General features: G+C 40.2%; 1 protein-coding gene across 11 annotated transcripts in view; it reads left to right on the top strand.

Annotated features, from left to right (window-relative positions):
- The window catches only part of PPP1R9A (protein phosphatase 1 regulatory subunit 9A), a 320,114-nt gene that overhangs the window by 284,860 nt on the left and 21,210 nt on the right, over window positions 1-14,044 (top strand). For 6 of the 11 annotated variants that reach the window (XM_020882684.2, XM_070471334.1, XM_020882686.2 and 3 more), the window contains 4 exons: window positions 3,237-3,394; window positions 3,902-4,199; window positions 10,370-10,457; window positions 10,540-10,623. In XM_020882684.2, the coding sequence (XP_020738343.2) occupies window positions 3,237-3,394; window positions 3,902-4,199; window positions 10,370-10,457; window positions 10,540-10,623 (628 nt within the window). The remainder of the gene's footprint in view (window positions 1-3,236; window positions 3,395-3,901; window positions 4,200-10,369; window positions 10,458-10,539; window positions 10,624-14,044) is intronic. The other 5 variants (XM_020882690.2, XM_070471355.1, XM_070471348.1 and 2 more) reach the window with 2 other exon arrangements.

The raw sequence follows: 14,044 nt of genomic DNA, 5'->3' as shown, positions 1-14,044 counted from the left end.
TAAGGTGTGCAGCATAATTTCACTTATATCATGAAATGATTACCACATTAAATTTAGTGAGCATCCGTCACCTCTTACAGATACAAAGTGAAAGAAAAAAGAGAAAAATTATTTTTTCCTTGTGATGAGAATTCCTAGGATTTACTCTCTTAAATGTCATATATAACATACAGTGATGTTAATTGTATTTATCATGTACATTATATTCCTAGTACTTATTTATCTTATTACTGAAGTTTGTACCTTTGACTGCCTTCATCTAATTTCCCCTTCCCCCACCTCCCACCTTTGATAACTACAAATCTGATCTTTTTTTATGAGTTTCTTTGGTTGGTTGCTTGGGACAGGAGTGTTGAAGTATAATTGACCTATAACACTATGTTAGTTTCTGGGCACAACACAATGATTTGATATTTGTATACATTACAAAATGACCATCACAGTAAACCTATTTACCATGTGTTACTATACAAAGATATTACATTACTGTTGACTGTATTCCGCACTCTGTACATTTTAGTCCCCTGATTCATTTATTTCATTAACTGGAAGCTTGTACTACTTAATCTCCCTCACCTATTTCATTGATTGCCACATCTCTGACCACCACCCCTGCTGGTTTTCTGTATCTAAAACTCTATTTCTACTTTGTTATGTTTGTTTGTTTTGTATTTTAATCCACATATAAGTGAACGCATACAGTAATTGTCTTTCTCTGTCTGATTTACTTCACTTAGCAAAATACCCTTTAGGTCCATCCATGTTGTTGCAAATAGCAAGCTTTCATTATTTTTTATGGCTGAGTAATAAAATGTATGGACCTAATATAATAAAAATAATAATAGGTATGGACCTAACAGCAGCAGAAGATACTAAGATGAGGTGGCAAGAAGACACAGAAGGGCTATACAAAAAAGATCTTCATGACCCAGATAATCACGATGGTGTGATCACTCACCTAGAGCCAGACATCCTGGAATGCAAAGTCAAGTGGGGCTTAGCAAGCATCACTACGAACAAAGCTAGTAGAGGTGATGAAATTCCAGTTGAGCTATTTCAAATCCTAAAAGATGATGCTGTGAAAGTGCTGCATTTAATATACCAGCAAATTTGGAAAACTCAACAGTGGCCACAGGACTGGAAAAGATCAGCTTTCATTCCAACCCCAAAGAAAGGCAATGCCAAAGAATGCTCAAACTGCCACACAATTGCACTCATCTCAGATGCTAGCAAAGTGTAATATTCAAAATTCTCCAAGCTCCAACAGTACATTTGAACCGTGAACTTCCAGATATTCAAGCTGGAGTTAGAAAAGGCAGAGGAACCAGAGATCAAATTGCAAACATCTGTTGAATCATAGAAAAAGCAACAGAATTCCAGAAAAACATCTACTTCTGCTTTATTGACTACACCAAAGCCTTTGACTACGTGGATCACAACAAACTGTGGAAAATTCTTCAAGAGATGGGAATACCAGACCACCTAACCTGCCTCCTGAGAAATCTGTATGCAGGTCAGGAAGCAACAGTTAGAACTGGACATGGAACAACAGACTGGTTCCAAATACGAAAAGGAGTACGTCAAGGCTGTATATTGTCACCCTGCTTATTTAACTTATATGCAGAGTACATCATGAGAAATGCTGGCCTGGAGGAAGCACAAGCTGGAATTAAGATTGCTGGGAGAAATATCAATAACCTCAGATATGCAGATGACACCACACTTATGGCAGAAAGCAAAGAGGAACTAAAGAGCCTCTTGATGAAAGTGAAAGAGGAAAGTGAAAAAGTTGGCTTAAAACTCAACAGTCAAAAAACAAAGATCATGGCATCTGGTCCCATCACTTCACGGCAAATAGATGGGAAAACAATGGAAACAGTGACAGAATATTTTCTTGGGTTCCAGAATCACTGCAGATGGTGATTACAGCTACAAAATTAAAAGATGCTTGCTCCTTGGAAGAAAAGCTATGACCAACCTAGACAGCATATTAAAAAGCAGAGACATTAAACAGCAGAGACTTTGCTGACAAAGGTCCATCTAGTCAAAGCTATGGTTTTTCCAGTAGTCATGTATGGATGTGAGAGTTGGACCATAAAGAAAGCTGAATGCGGAAGAATTGATGCTTTTGAACTATGGTGTTGGAGGAGACTCAAGTCCCTTGAATTGCAAAGAGATCAAACTAGTCAATCCTAAAGGAAATTAATCCTGAATATTTACTGGAAGGACTGATGCTTAAGCTGAAGCTCCAATCTTTTGGCCACCTGGTGTGAAGAACTGACTCCTTAGAAAAGACCCTGATGCTGGGAAAGACTGAAGGCAAGTGGAGAAGGGGATGATAAGGGGATGAAATGGTTGGATGGCATCACCGACTTGATGGACATGAGTTTGAGCAAGCTCTGAGAGTTGTTGATGGACAGGGAAACCTGGCGTGCTGATGTCCATGGGTGGCAAAGAGTTGGGCATGACTGAGCATCTGAACTGAACTGAATATTCGTGTGTGTGTATACACATCTTCTTTATCTATCAATGGGCAGTTTATTCTACTTCATCCATAATACTAGTAAATTAAGCACTTGTGGTTTAATTCCTTTTTGTTTTTGTTTTGCTTAGATAGCCTACCTTGCTTTATTTCCCCAGTTATTTTAAATTTGCTGTTGAGGTAAGAGTTCAAAGAAGAACAAGCTAAATTTTCAGAAACTCTGTTTTGAGTGGAAAAAAATTTATAAATATTAAGACCAAAGTGGTATAGTCTTTACAGTTACAGTTTTGGTAACTTTTGCTATAGAAAGTTTATGCTAATGGTCACCTTTTGTTATCTGCTCTTGACCTGGCACCTGACTTTTGTAGGTTTTTGTCTTGATTTCTAAGAGCTGTCAACTTTGATACACCTTCTTCTCACATCTTTCTTCATCCAACACTTCAGCATACGTTCATGTAAACATATAAATACAAATGAGTGCTTTGTATAATTATAGGAATGTTTTATGACCTGTGAATGTTAGATTTTTGTTGTTGACTTTGGTCATGTTTAGTGTTGGTTTCTTTCTGTTGGCTTTGTACATTTCTCCTAAATTTCATCTTTGTTACCTTTGTTACCAGACAGACTACCATGATTCTCACCTGTTTCCTGCCTGGTGTTACTGATAACTTTGACATTTTGTTTTCAGTGTCCATAGTCTCTGTCAATCCTCTGCAAAGGTTTCACAGATTATTTTGCAATATTTTATTTTTAGACTTTAATGAAGCAGTCCCAGAGACAGAGCGCCTGGATTCAAAAGCACTGAAAACTCGGGCCCAGCTCTCCATGAAGAACAGACGCCAGAGACCGTCTAGGACAAGACTCTATGACAGTGTCAGCTCAACTGATGGGGAGGACAGTCTGGAGCGAAAGGTGAGCACCCCGACCGCTTTCTGACTTGCAGCTTTGAGCTGTATCCTTGTTCCTACAGCTTACTGAAAATAATGAGTTTCCTGCAGCCAGATTCTGTATTCTAGTTGAAAACAGCTGGAATAGTTCACCTCTTTGTCTCCTAAATTCTTATTCACCTCTGTATATTGTTATAATTCAAATTCTTTCTGTACTCATTCAGTGAACTAACAACCAAGAGCAATATCCATAGCGTCACATTTCATGATGGTGCTTTTGATATTCAGCTGTTGATTTTTCCTGGTGGTAAATAATTAATGCACAAGTCATTGTTTTTATTATGTCTTAGGTGTCTGTGTTAGCTACAGTGGTAATATGGTACACTGTTGTGAACTATGCAGTCTCATCTGTAAACCCTCAAAAATTGGTTTTCATAGGATTTACTAAGAAAAAAAGGTCGGTCTGATTTCAAAGTAAGTATCAAATGATGTTCAGTGGCATAACCTCCTTTATAATCTTTTATACCAACAGCCTTCAAACAGTCTCTATAACCACATGCACATTACCAAATCACTTCTGCCCAAGGGTTTGAGAGCTTCTCCAGAATCAGATTCTGGTGCTTCATCCCTCAGTCCAGTGGCTGGAAGTGTGCCCTTCTCGTCTGACCACATAGCTGAATTTCAAGAAGGACCACTCTACTCGGAAGGGGAGCCTTCCTCCTCTGTTGGGGAAGACACTTCACTCTCCTCTCCTTCAAAATCTGATCATGATACGGAAGAACTGCCTTGCCACAATCAAGCCACCACCACGAAAATACTGCAAGAGAAAGGTACTGTTAACTTTGGGTTTTTTTAGCTTTTGTTTTGTCTGACTTCACTAACACCTCAATTTGTAACACACGAAAACAAGGGCCTGTGTCTTTTGCTTAGTTACTAATTGACACTGCTTTCCTTTTACATTATGGGACAAGAGAACTCCCTTACTTTTTTATCTTTTCCTATCTGATTAGTATTTCACTTCCTCAGCAAGTTTCTTGTTGAAGGAAATTCTTCAGGAGTCCTGGAGATTTTAGATAATAGCATCCCATAAAGTTTCAATAAACACTAACATACTCATATAGGAAAAAAAAATATATATATATATATATATATATATATATGGAGGTGAAAACAGTATAGGTCTTAACCCATTAACTGGTTTTTATTTAGAAGAAATTTTCACAGTAATTTATATTGCATAGAAGGTGATAGAAAAGCTATAATAAAGATAATACAGTAGGATTAGTCCATAAATTTTAAAATATGCTCCTAGAATTAACATGAGAATCTCAGAGCAGTGTCAGTAGACTATTGTCCTTTGAGTTGTTTGTTTTAATTAATAGAAGTAATAAATTCTTGCTTAAACAAGTTAAGTGATGCAAAGATGCACAAAAAATAGGCTCATTTTCATTTATTTTATGTAACTAGAGTCTTAAAAACTAGTTAAGATCACATTGAAGAAGAAACTCTCACACACATAGGGTCATTTAAAATATGATGGGTAAAAAATCCACCTGTAATGCAGGGGACGCAGATTCAGTCCCTGCATCAGGAAGATCCCCTGGAAGTGAGCATGGCAACATATTCCAGTATTCTTGCCTGGAGAACTCCATGGACAGAGGAGCTTAGCAGCCTATAATCCATAGTGTTGAAAAGAATCAGACACAACTGAAGCAACTTAGCACACACATCTCTACCAAATCAAAGATTGTAATCTTTCCATGAATATATCCTGAATATAGAAATACAATTGATTGTGGGGACTCACTTTGTTTTGTAACTCTTAGTAAGCATCATAGCTTTACCCCGATATTTTCCCTGTTTTTCTTCCCTGAGCCTATTGATTTGCTGGAATTATCTTCCACAGGTTTGGTCCTAAGCACAAGACTTCTAGAAGAAGTTTTGAGGTAAAAATTAAGTACTTAGGGTGTACAAGATCCTTGTGGAGGCAGGAGAAAGTATGTCAAACCTGCTAATTTGTCAAGTTGGTGAAGGACTTGTCCTGTGATTTTGGCTTACTTTCAAAAGAATAAAGGCTTCAAAAACTCTTATTAATTAACCTGAATGGTGGGTCATAATAGCACTTTTATAGAAACATACTTGTAACAAGCCCTCCGTCATTGTCTCCTCAGAAAAAAGTGTGTATAGACCTTACTTGGCTTGTAAGAAGGCGAAAGAGCAGAGGGACCTACTTTGGAGGCAGAGGTTAATAGCTTGTATTCCGCTGTTTGAGTTTTCAGGTATAACTTAGGTATCTGAAAGAAGTACATTGTAGTCAGAAAGTGGATCACTCACACACGAAACCTGACTCAAAGATTTTTTTAAAGTGGCTACCTCTTGTCTAGATTATTTCTCTTTTCATTCTAAAAAGCAGGTGTTTCATCTCAGATTTGGGAAAGTATTACATGGGTATGATCTGTGCTTCACAGACCATTAGCAGGAATATTCAGCAGAATGTGGTTAGCAGTAATTAGCATGAAAATGTGAGAATTCCTTCTTTTCTCCAAAGACCTCCTTTGCTTGCCACTGCCTCTTTGGGATTAAATTCATAGCTGCTGTAAGCAGGACCAAGAAACAGGGGTGGTGGTTTCTTCTCCAGAGATGAAATACTTGAGCTTTCTCATTTTCTCCTGGGTTGATGATGCTTGTGAGTAACTAGAAAGGAGCAATTAATTGAGCTTTTATAAAGTATTAACTTTATAACCGTTATAAGCGTTATTAGGTATTAGCTATGACTGGATGAAAGTAGTGCCTCCCATTCTTTCCTTCCTTGGATGAAGGTTTCCAGCCTCGAAGAACTCCGTGGTCTTCCACGTTCACTAATATTAATCTATTCATTCATGTATTTATTCAGCAAATAGTTGAACACCTGCGCTGTGTCCAGCATTGTGCTAACGGCCAAATATACAATGACGATATTCCATTCTTTCCCACAGGGAGTTTGTAGACTAGAGTCCATCTCTATTTCTCTCTCTCTCTCTCTCTCTGTCTCCCTCGGACAGGTGACAAACCCTGTCTCTCTGACACCCACGACCATCACCATCAATAACCTTACACTTGATTGCCTTCCACTCTCATGTCCTGTTGTACTTTGAAAGATAGCAAAGAAATCTGTCAATCAGGACTCTTTGCCATCTGTAAAGTCCTTGCGTTCTTTGCCGTATGAGACAGATCCACTGTTCAGACCAGGAGTCAACAGAGGTTCAGTGGGATGAGCTTGATTCACCTGTGTGTGTGTTTATACGTGTGTGGTTCTTACAGCTCACTGGCACCTCAGTCAAGGAACTAGAATGGGGTTATTACTCACAAGTACGAACTGGACTTCATGTGTAAGTTCATACCTAGCGTGTCCCTCCGGTAGATTCTGGACTTGGTTCCAAGCCCATCTTAAACTTCACCCCCTTTAGTGGACCCCTTGTGCCCTGCCCCGCTTCCCAGGTGGTTAATTGCTCTCTGACCCCCACAGAAATTATCTCACTGTTACTTCTGCTTCTGTCACTTTGTGTATGGTAAGTGATCCAGTTTTCAAGTGCGAGACAGGCTTTTCTCATCCATCGTATTCATCTGTGCGTTCGTGGTCCCTAGTAAGAAGTATGGCATGTGATTTATACCCCTAAGTTTCTTGGATGAATTAATAAGTATGTCTCTCTAGATAATCAGTACAGGTCTTCTGGAACAGAGGTCATCAAACCCAATCCAGCCTCCACCTGTCCTTAGAAGTGAAGTTTTTTCAGACCACAGCCACACTCATACAGTTCCATACTGTTTTCATACTACTGTAGCAGCGTGAGTGGCTGTGATGGGGTCAGTTGCCCACAGCCTAAAGTATTTTCACTCTGGCCTTTTACAGAGAAAGCTTGCTGACTCCTAGTCTAGACATATGTTTCCTTCCACTCAACATTGTTGAATAAACTCTGAAATTGTCTTAGTCATTAGTTGCCATTTTTCTAGATTTTTTTTTAAAGTAATATACCATTACTTTTGGCCTACCATGGTACCACAAAGGTAATAATTCAGTTAATAGCTGTAGTTGATTGCAATCCTTAGTCTGATTCTCTGCTGTTATTGAACATGTAATTGAAGTAGATTGGTACAATTCTAAATTGTACCAATACCGCATTCACAAGTCACCGTTTTGTTTAATCGTGGGACCTCAGTGGAAACTAGGACAGAAAGCCTCCCATTACAACTGGATGTTTGATAAATACCTAGCTCCATTTAGGGAAAAGAAAGAGTGATGTGAGAACCACTGACAGTAAGCTGACTAGATAGAGGGGGAGAGAGTGAGGAGGTGGAAACTGATCACAGGGCTGCCAGCCGCAGAAAGCGTGGTCCCTGTCATTAATAGAAATCAGGAAATCAGAAACTATGGGGGAAAGATGATCAGCCCATTTTTAGTAGAAGAGGACTTGAGCTCCAGAGAGAAGGCAGGGCTGGGAGGTAGACTTGAGAGTCTTTGGTGCTGGGAAAGATTGAGGGCAGGAGAAGACGGTTACAGAGGATGAGACTGTTAGATGGCATCATCGACTCAGTGGACGTGAGTTTGCACAGACTGTGGGAGATGGTGAAAGACAGGGAAGCCTAGTGTGCTGCAGTCCACGGGGTCACAAAGAGTTGGACACAACTGAGTGGCTGACCAGCAAGAACACAGTAAAAGAAGAAGAGGTAGTCAGGTGTCTTGTTGGAGTGAGAATAAGAAGAATACAGTCCCAGCAAGGGCCTTAATATTTAGCTCAGGAGACCAGTTGTTTCCTTTGAAAATAAAGACCAGCTTGTCAAAGCTTAAAGCTGTGGTATCCAGTGTGAAGACTTGGACCTCTGATTGCTCATGAAGGTGGTAATGTACAGATTTCAAAAAGCCTAGTGGAAATTTCATATATAGCTAGATAAGCAAACAGACAAAACTGTCAAAATTCTTCTTCTTTTCCTGAAGTCACACCAATCCAGTGTTGGTTTTAACATGGACTAGAAGTTCTGATGTACATTAAAGATGGATTTGATTGGTTTAAACTGGAGAAGTGCTTTATTACTCAATCTTGCCTCTCTGGCCTTTTGAATGCATTCATTTAAGTGTGCCTTGGAACACACTTTGGCAAATGTATGCGATAATGATGTAAGGTTGCCTGGCAGCAGGCTCTATGATGGGCAGAATCAGGCTTTTAATCCCAAGATGTCCAAATAATTGCCACACTAATAGGTTATAGAGTGTTGTCGTGTACATTGTCTCATCTGCTCCTCACACCACTTGTTGAAACATCTCCCAGCCACCTTTGTTTCCGAAAATAATAAATCAGTCTCCTTTTAACTTCGCACAGTCCTTGCCATTAAGAGTTGCTCTAGAATTGATTTGGAAAAATATAGTATTTTCTCTTCTTTGACTTCTGTTAGGAAAACCTGCTTTTTTAATGTACATTTGCAAAATCACCTTAGAACGAGTTTGTGCCATGTCTATAGATTTTTTTAGGTGAATATGTCACATCTGTGGCTATTTAATTCAGTTACCTGAAGAGTAATGGTGCAAACAGTCATAATAAATATTTGAGGCTGGAAGTGGATTTTGACATGGGCATATTTCTGACTTTCTATTTCATTATATACATTTCAAAATTATTGATTATTGTAATCAGAGTATCATTAACTAAAACTATGAAAAGCTCATTACTAAAAATCCTTAGAATGTTTTTCAACATCCTGTGCTGCTTCAAAACTTCGAAAAGAAACTTCTAAATGAGAAGTGTTTGTAAGTTATGTGTGTTTAGAAATTTCTTCTGAAATAGACAAAAAGCATAAGCAAAATTAACCCAGAAGGCTAACTGAATACTTCCTTAGGAGAACTATATTCCATGCCACAAAGTTGCTGGATTATCTTTTTAATTTTAAAAAGATAGACACCCACAGACAATTGAGAAAAAGCAGTTTTCATACACAAATAGGCATCAAAGTTAAGACTCCTTTTGTTAATGTTCTCAGATAACTGGATGTGCTGAAATATAATGCCAAACAGCATCCATTGCTATATAGTTCCAGGTAGAGCCACAGCAGTTTCTACCTTGTCCAAGGTGGAGTAAGTGCCACGAGTGAAATCTTGCTCCTGCAGCTGACATTGAATTCCTTTGGCAGAGTCTCTCCTCTGATCGGTTTCTGGCATCATCTCAAGTGTCCCCAGCCCCCAGCAGCTGCTGCGCTTTCGAATGCCAGCATGACTCAAGAGAAGTAAGGATCATTCAGCTCCAAACACTGAGGAGGTTTTGGAGTCTTCCCCATCAAGGGAGGCCAGCCAAGCTGTGCTCGGAGCCAACTTCTAAAAAAGACCTTGCAAAGTTGTAAATGTTTTATAGCTGAGCTCCTGCTTGAGCCGTCTCCCCCGTGTTCCGTCTCCTCTGTCCCAGTGCTGGCCGCAGGCCAGTAGCAAGGGGCGGACCAGAAGGGGAAACTTTGACGCGCACTTTCTCCCTGGATCTCCCAGACTCTCAGGGGTGACATTCTTTACTGGACTTGGGACATAGAGGGGAAGTGGCTGGGTTCCTGTCAGAAGGCGTTTAAAAACCCAAAGCAGGAAAGACGGGGAGGACCCAGCCCAGACATTTGAAGCAGAGTTGAAGCCAGAGAATAAACAAAAGAAAAGTCATCTGGTCCCTGCTTTGAATGTAAAGGATGATTTGATAGTGTTTATTCTTGTGTATTTTTTCATTCCACTTTATTTGAAGCTAAAATTCTTTTGATTTTAGAGTTAGGCTTCTGTATAACAGGCCCTCTCCTGGTTTAACTGAGTGTTCCTCAACATAGCTGTATCCTGTTTCTTTATAAAAGGCATCCATTGTTTTCTTTTACACTTAGGAATTGAGACAAACCCCTTAGATACAGAGATGCAGTGACTTTTGACAATAGCTTTTTAAAAAATGATAGTAATAGAAAAAATGATAATAATCACTTTTGTTTTTTACATATGTGTATATCCTAGATGGTGCCAAAGGTCCCAAATCACTAAGGGCATCCAGTTCATTGGTGGTACGAGGAGGAAAAATTAAGCGGAAGTTCGTGAATCTGGGGTAAGCGCTTCACGAGGTAAAAAGCAAGCCCTCTGTAAGAGAAGGGTTACGTTCCCTTTCTGACTGTGTGCTGTCATTACAGGGCACCTTTGCGGAAGAATTCCAACAAGGGAAAGAAATGGAAAGAGAAAGAGAAAGAAGCCAATAGGTTTTCTCCAGGTAGCAGGTATGGGTGGGTGATTAAGAACACAGGTGTGTCTGTGCATCTGAACTTTCTGACTTCCTGCCATTGTTAACCAAAGTCGGTGGTCAGTATCTTTGTGCTGATGTGATGTACGGAGAGGTGAGATGAAAGAAAAGTTCCCGACATGGTCCGTTGGTTTAATTGCAGAATCATGGTCACGTGAACAGTTTCAGTAAATGCTTAGCTAAATACGGCATAAATATATCTATGTGACAAATCAGTTAGACATATTTCAGCTTTTTTGCCTGGCTACCCGCAATGCTTGTATATTCTCTTTTTAAGTCTGAAAGGGTGTTTTTGCATTTAAGTACCTGTTGGCTTTCAAGACTGTTTCCGTCCACCTGCATATAAGAAAGACCACTGTCTCTGGACTCAGCTGTTAAATTGATTTTTGCCAATGCCATCAACTATGCTTACTATTAGATAAAAACTGTCCTATAGAGAAATGAGCTTTGTATAACATATTGTCAAGCTTTCCCAATTTTATTCTGAGATTGCATGATTGTAAACCTGGCTTTGTCTAGGGGGACATTAAGGCACAAATGTGTGCTCTGTCTCAAGTCCGGCTGCCTGGGTTTAAATCAGTGCTCTCCCAGGTACTACCTTTAAAACCTTGGACAGGTTATGTAGCCTTTCTACCTTCGTTTTTTCTTCTGTGAAATGAGGATAAAAATTAAGAGTAGCTACCTCCTAACATTGGTGTAAGGGTTAAATGAGTTTTCATGTAAAGCTTTTAAACTGCTACCTTGCACATAGAAGGCATTCAAAAATAATAATAAAGATAGAAACTCACTAATATTATTATTATTTGTGAGTTACAAAGAAGTTTTATACTTATCATTTCATTTGATTCTTACAATAAGATTGGGAAAGGAGATAATAATGCTACACTTTATTGATGAAGAACTTTGCCTTCATAGAATTTAATTGATTCGCCCAGGATTATCCAACAGGCCATTAATGTCAGTTAGCTGGAGCTTGGCCTCTTGTTTAGATGTCTTTTCTACACTGAGTGTCATATGCACTTACTTAAGCATCTAATGATGTTTATATTGCTTTATGAAGTGCTCACTTTGGCAGCACATATACTATATTGCTTTATGAATTTAGGGAATCATCGGAGAATGGGGGAGAGGGTAAAGGATGGGAAGAGAGAATTCCAAAATTTATTTTTGTTATTCTGGGTTTCCTTTATGCTGTCCAATGGATAATGGCGAGAAAGCTCTGTCTATATTGAGTACAGGAATCTCGGGGGAAAATTAGGCCAAAATGCAACTCAAAAGCAATTTTTAATTTTGCATGATTTCAAAATGAGAAATTTAGTGAGTAGAATTAAGAATTAGGAATAGAAGAGTATCAAGTATGCTCAGGGGAAAAAAACAACAACAAATGGTGACACCATTTAAGGGAGAGAGAGATGCCCAAATACACTACGAGAGAGACACTGGGACCCCTCAGAAATGACACTGTGGTCCCTGGGCTCCTGAGGCAGCCACCACCTCTCTCCTGATGAGCCACCTGGAGCATCACCCTCAATGGGGTATATTAAGCACAGGCATTCAGCAGAGGGGAGACAAGGTTTGCCTGAGTTTCATTATAGTAGCCAGAGAGTTCTCATGTCCTTGTTTAAATTGCAGGTGAAAATCAAGCAGGTCTTGATTCTCTTGGCAAGTGCTCACCTTACTCTAGGCAAAACCACATATATATCCCATGGCGGGCAGTCATCAGCACGAAGCTTAACCACAGTTAATGCCAGCTTTTGAACCAGCAGCCACCCCGGCTACCTAGTCAGCTACATTTTAAAACATCAGTTCTTGTGTCTCTCTGCATCAGTAGTCACAAACAATTCACATGTACAATGTTATAAAATAGTTTTCAATTAGAATCATAGTTTCATAATTATTTCTAATTACAGTAGAATGTTGACAGGACTGAAAGGAACTCATGTAATTGTAATAATAAGACAGGAAAGAAGAGGGACTTTTCCTGTTTCCAAAATTAAAAGTTTTGAGCTATCACAGTGATTGGTTAACAGTCATCAAATCTAACGACAGCCTCCGTTCTCCTATGTAAACGAGTAATTGGGCCAGAACCTTATGAAAGCTATTCCAGGAAGCACAGTTACTGCCCAGCGTACTGCAGTGGAGCTGGCTTCATGGGGTCCCTGGAGATAGGTGGGTGAGCAGCCCCAGCGCTGCAGGTCCCACTGGTCTTCCCAGTGGTTAGAAGGACTGGGAGTAAACTCATCAGTCCTGGGAAGTTGCCTCAAAAATGATTCACAAACTGAGTTAGTATCTTATCTTAGGCTTCTCAGCCATTTCTTATAAGATTATAAACATTGGATGAGGTCAGTCAATTGGTGATAACCTGAGTGTTCTCGCCCTGTCATCTGACCTGAAAACAAACTATGGTGGAGGTGATGAAGATAATGGTGACCTCCTTCAGAAGGTCCCATGCACATACTGCCGCTGTCAGTGCCCCCGAACCCTGCAGCAAGGCATCATCGACCCACGCCTCCACCAGAGACTCCTGGACACTCACGGGCAAGGCTGGGTCAGTCTCTTCTGGGGTCACTGCTCCTTTCTCCTGGGTCCTGGTACGCACAAAGTTCTGTTTGTGCCCTCCAAGAGTCTATTAACTCAGTCCTGTCTAAGTACTGGCGGCTCTGTGGTGGAGTTAATGCAAGCTCCTCCAAGAGGGCTTATGCCATACCCAGGTCTGCTGCACCCAGAGCCCCTGCCCCTGCGACAGGCCACTGCTGACCCGTACCTTTGCAGGAGACACTCAGACACAGTTCTGGCTCAGTCTCTGTGGGGTCCCTGGGTCCTGGTGTGCACAGAAGGTTTGTTTGAGCCCTCTGAGCGTCCTGGCAGGTAAGGGGTTTGATTCTGAATGCGATTTTGCCCCTCCTATGTCTTGCTGGGGCTTCTCCTTTGCCCTTGGATGTGGGTCTCTTTTTTTGGTGGGATCCAGCATTCTCTAGTCAATGGTTATTCAGCAGCAAGTTGTGGTTTTGGAGTTCTTGCAGGAGAAGATGAGCACATGTCCTTCTTCTCTACCGTCTTATGTCAAAACCTTCCTCAGTGATCAGTGCAACGAAGTAGAGGAAAAGAATAGAATGGGAAAGACTAGAGATCTCTTCAAGAAAATTAGAGATGCCAAGGGAACATTTCATGCAAAGATGGGCTCAATAAAGGACAGAAATGGTATGGACCTAACAGAAGCAGAAGATATTAAGAAGAGGTGGCAAGAATACACAGAAGAACTATACGAAAAAGATCTTCATGACCCAGATAATCACGATGGTGCGGTCACTCACCTACAGCCAGACATCCTGGAATGAGAAGTCAAGTGGGCCTTAGGAAGCATCACTGTGAACCAAGCTAGTGGAGGTGATGGAATT

This window comes from Odocoileus virginianus, chromosome 1, assembly GCF_023699985.2.
Source record: "Odocoileus virginianus isolate 20LAN1187 ecotype Illinois chromosome 1, Ovbor_1.2, whole genome shotgun sequence".
Lineage (NCBI taxonomy): Eukaryota > Metazoa > Chordata > Mammalia > Artiodactyla > Cervidae > Odocoileus > Odocoileus virginianus.
This window is presented reverse-complemented; position numbering and strand designations above follow the sequence as displayed.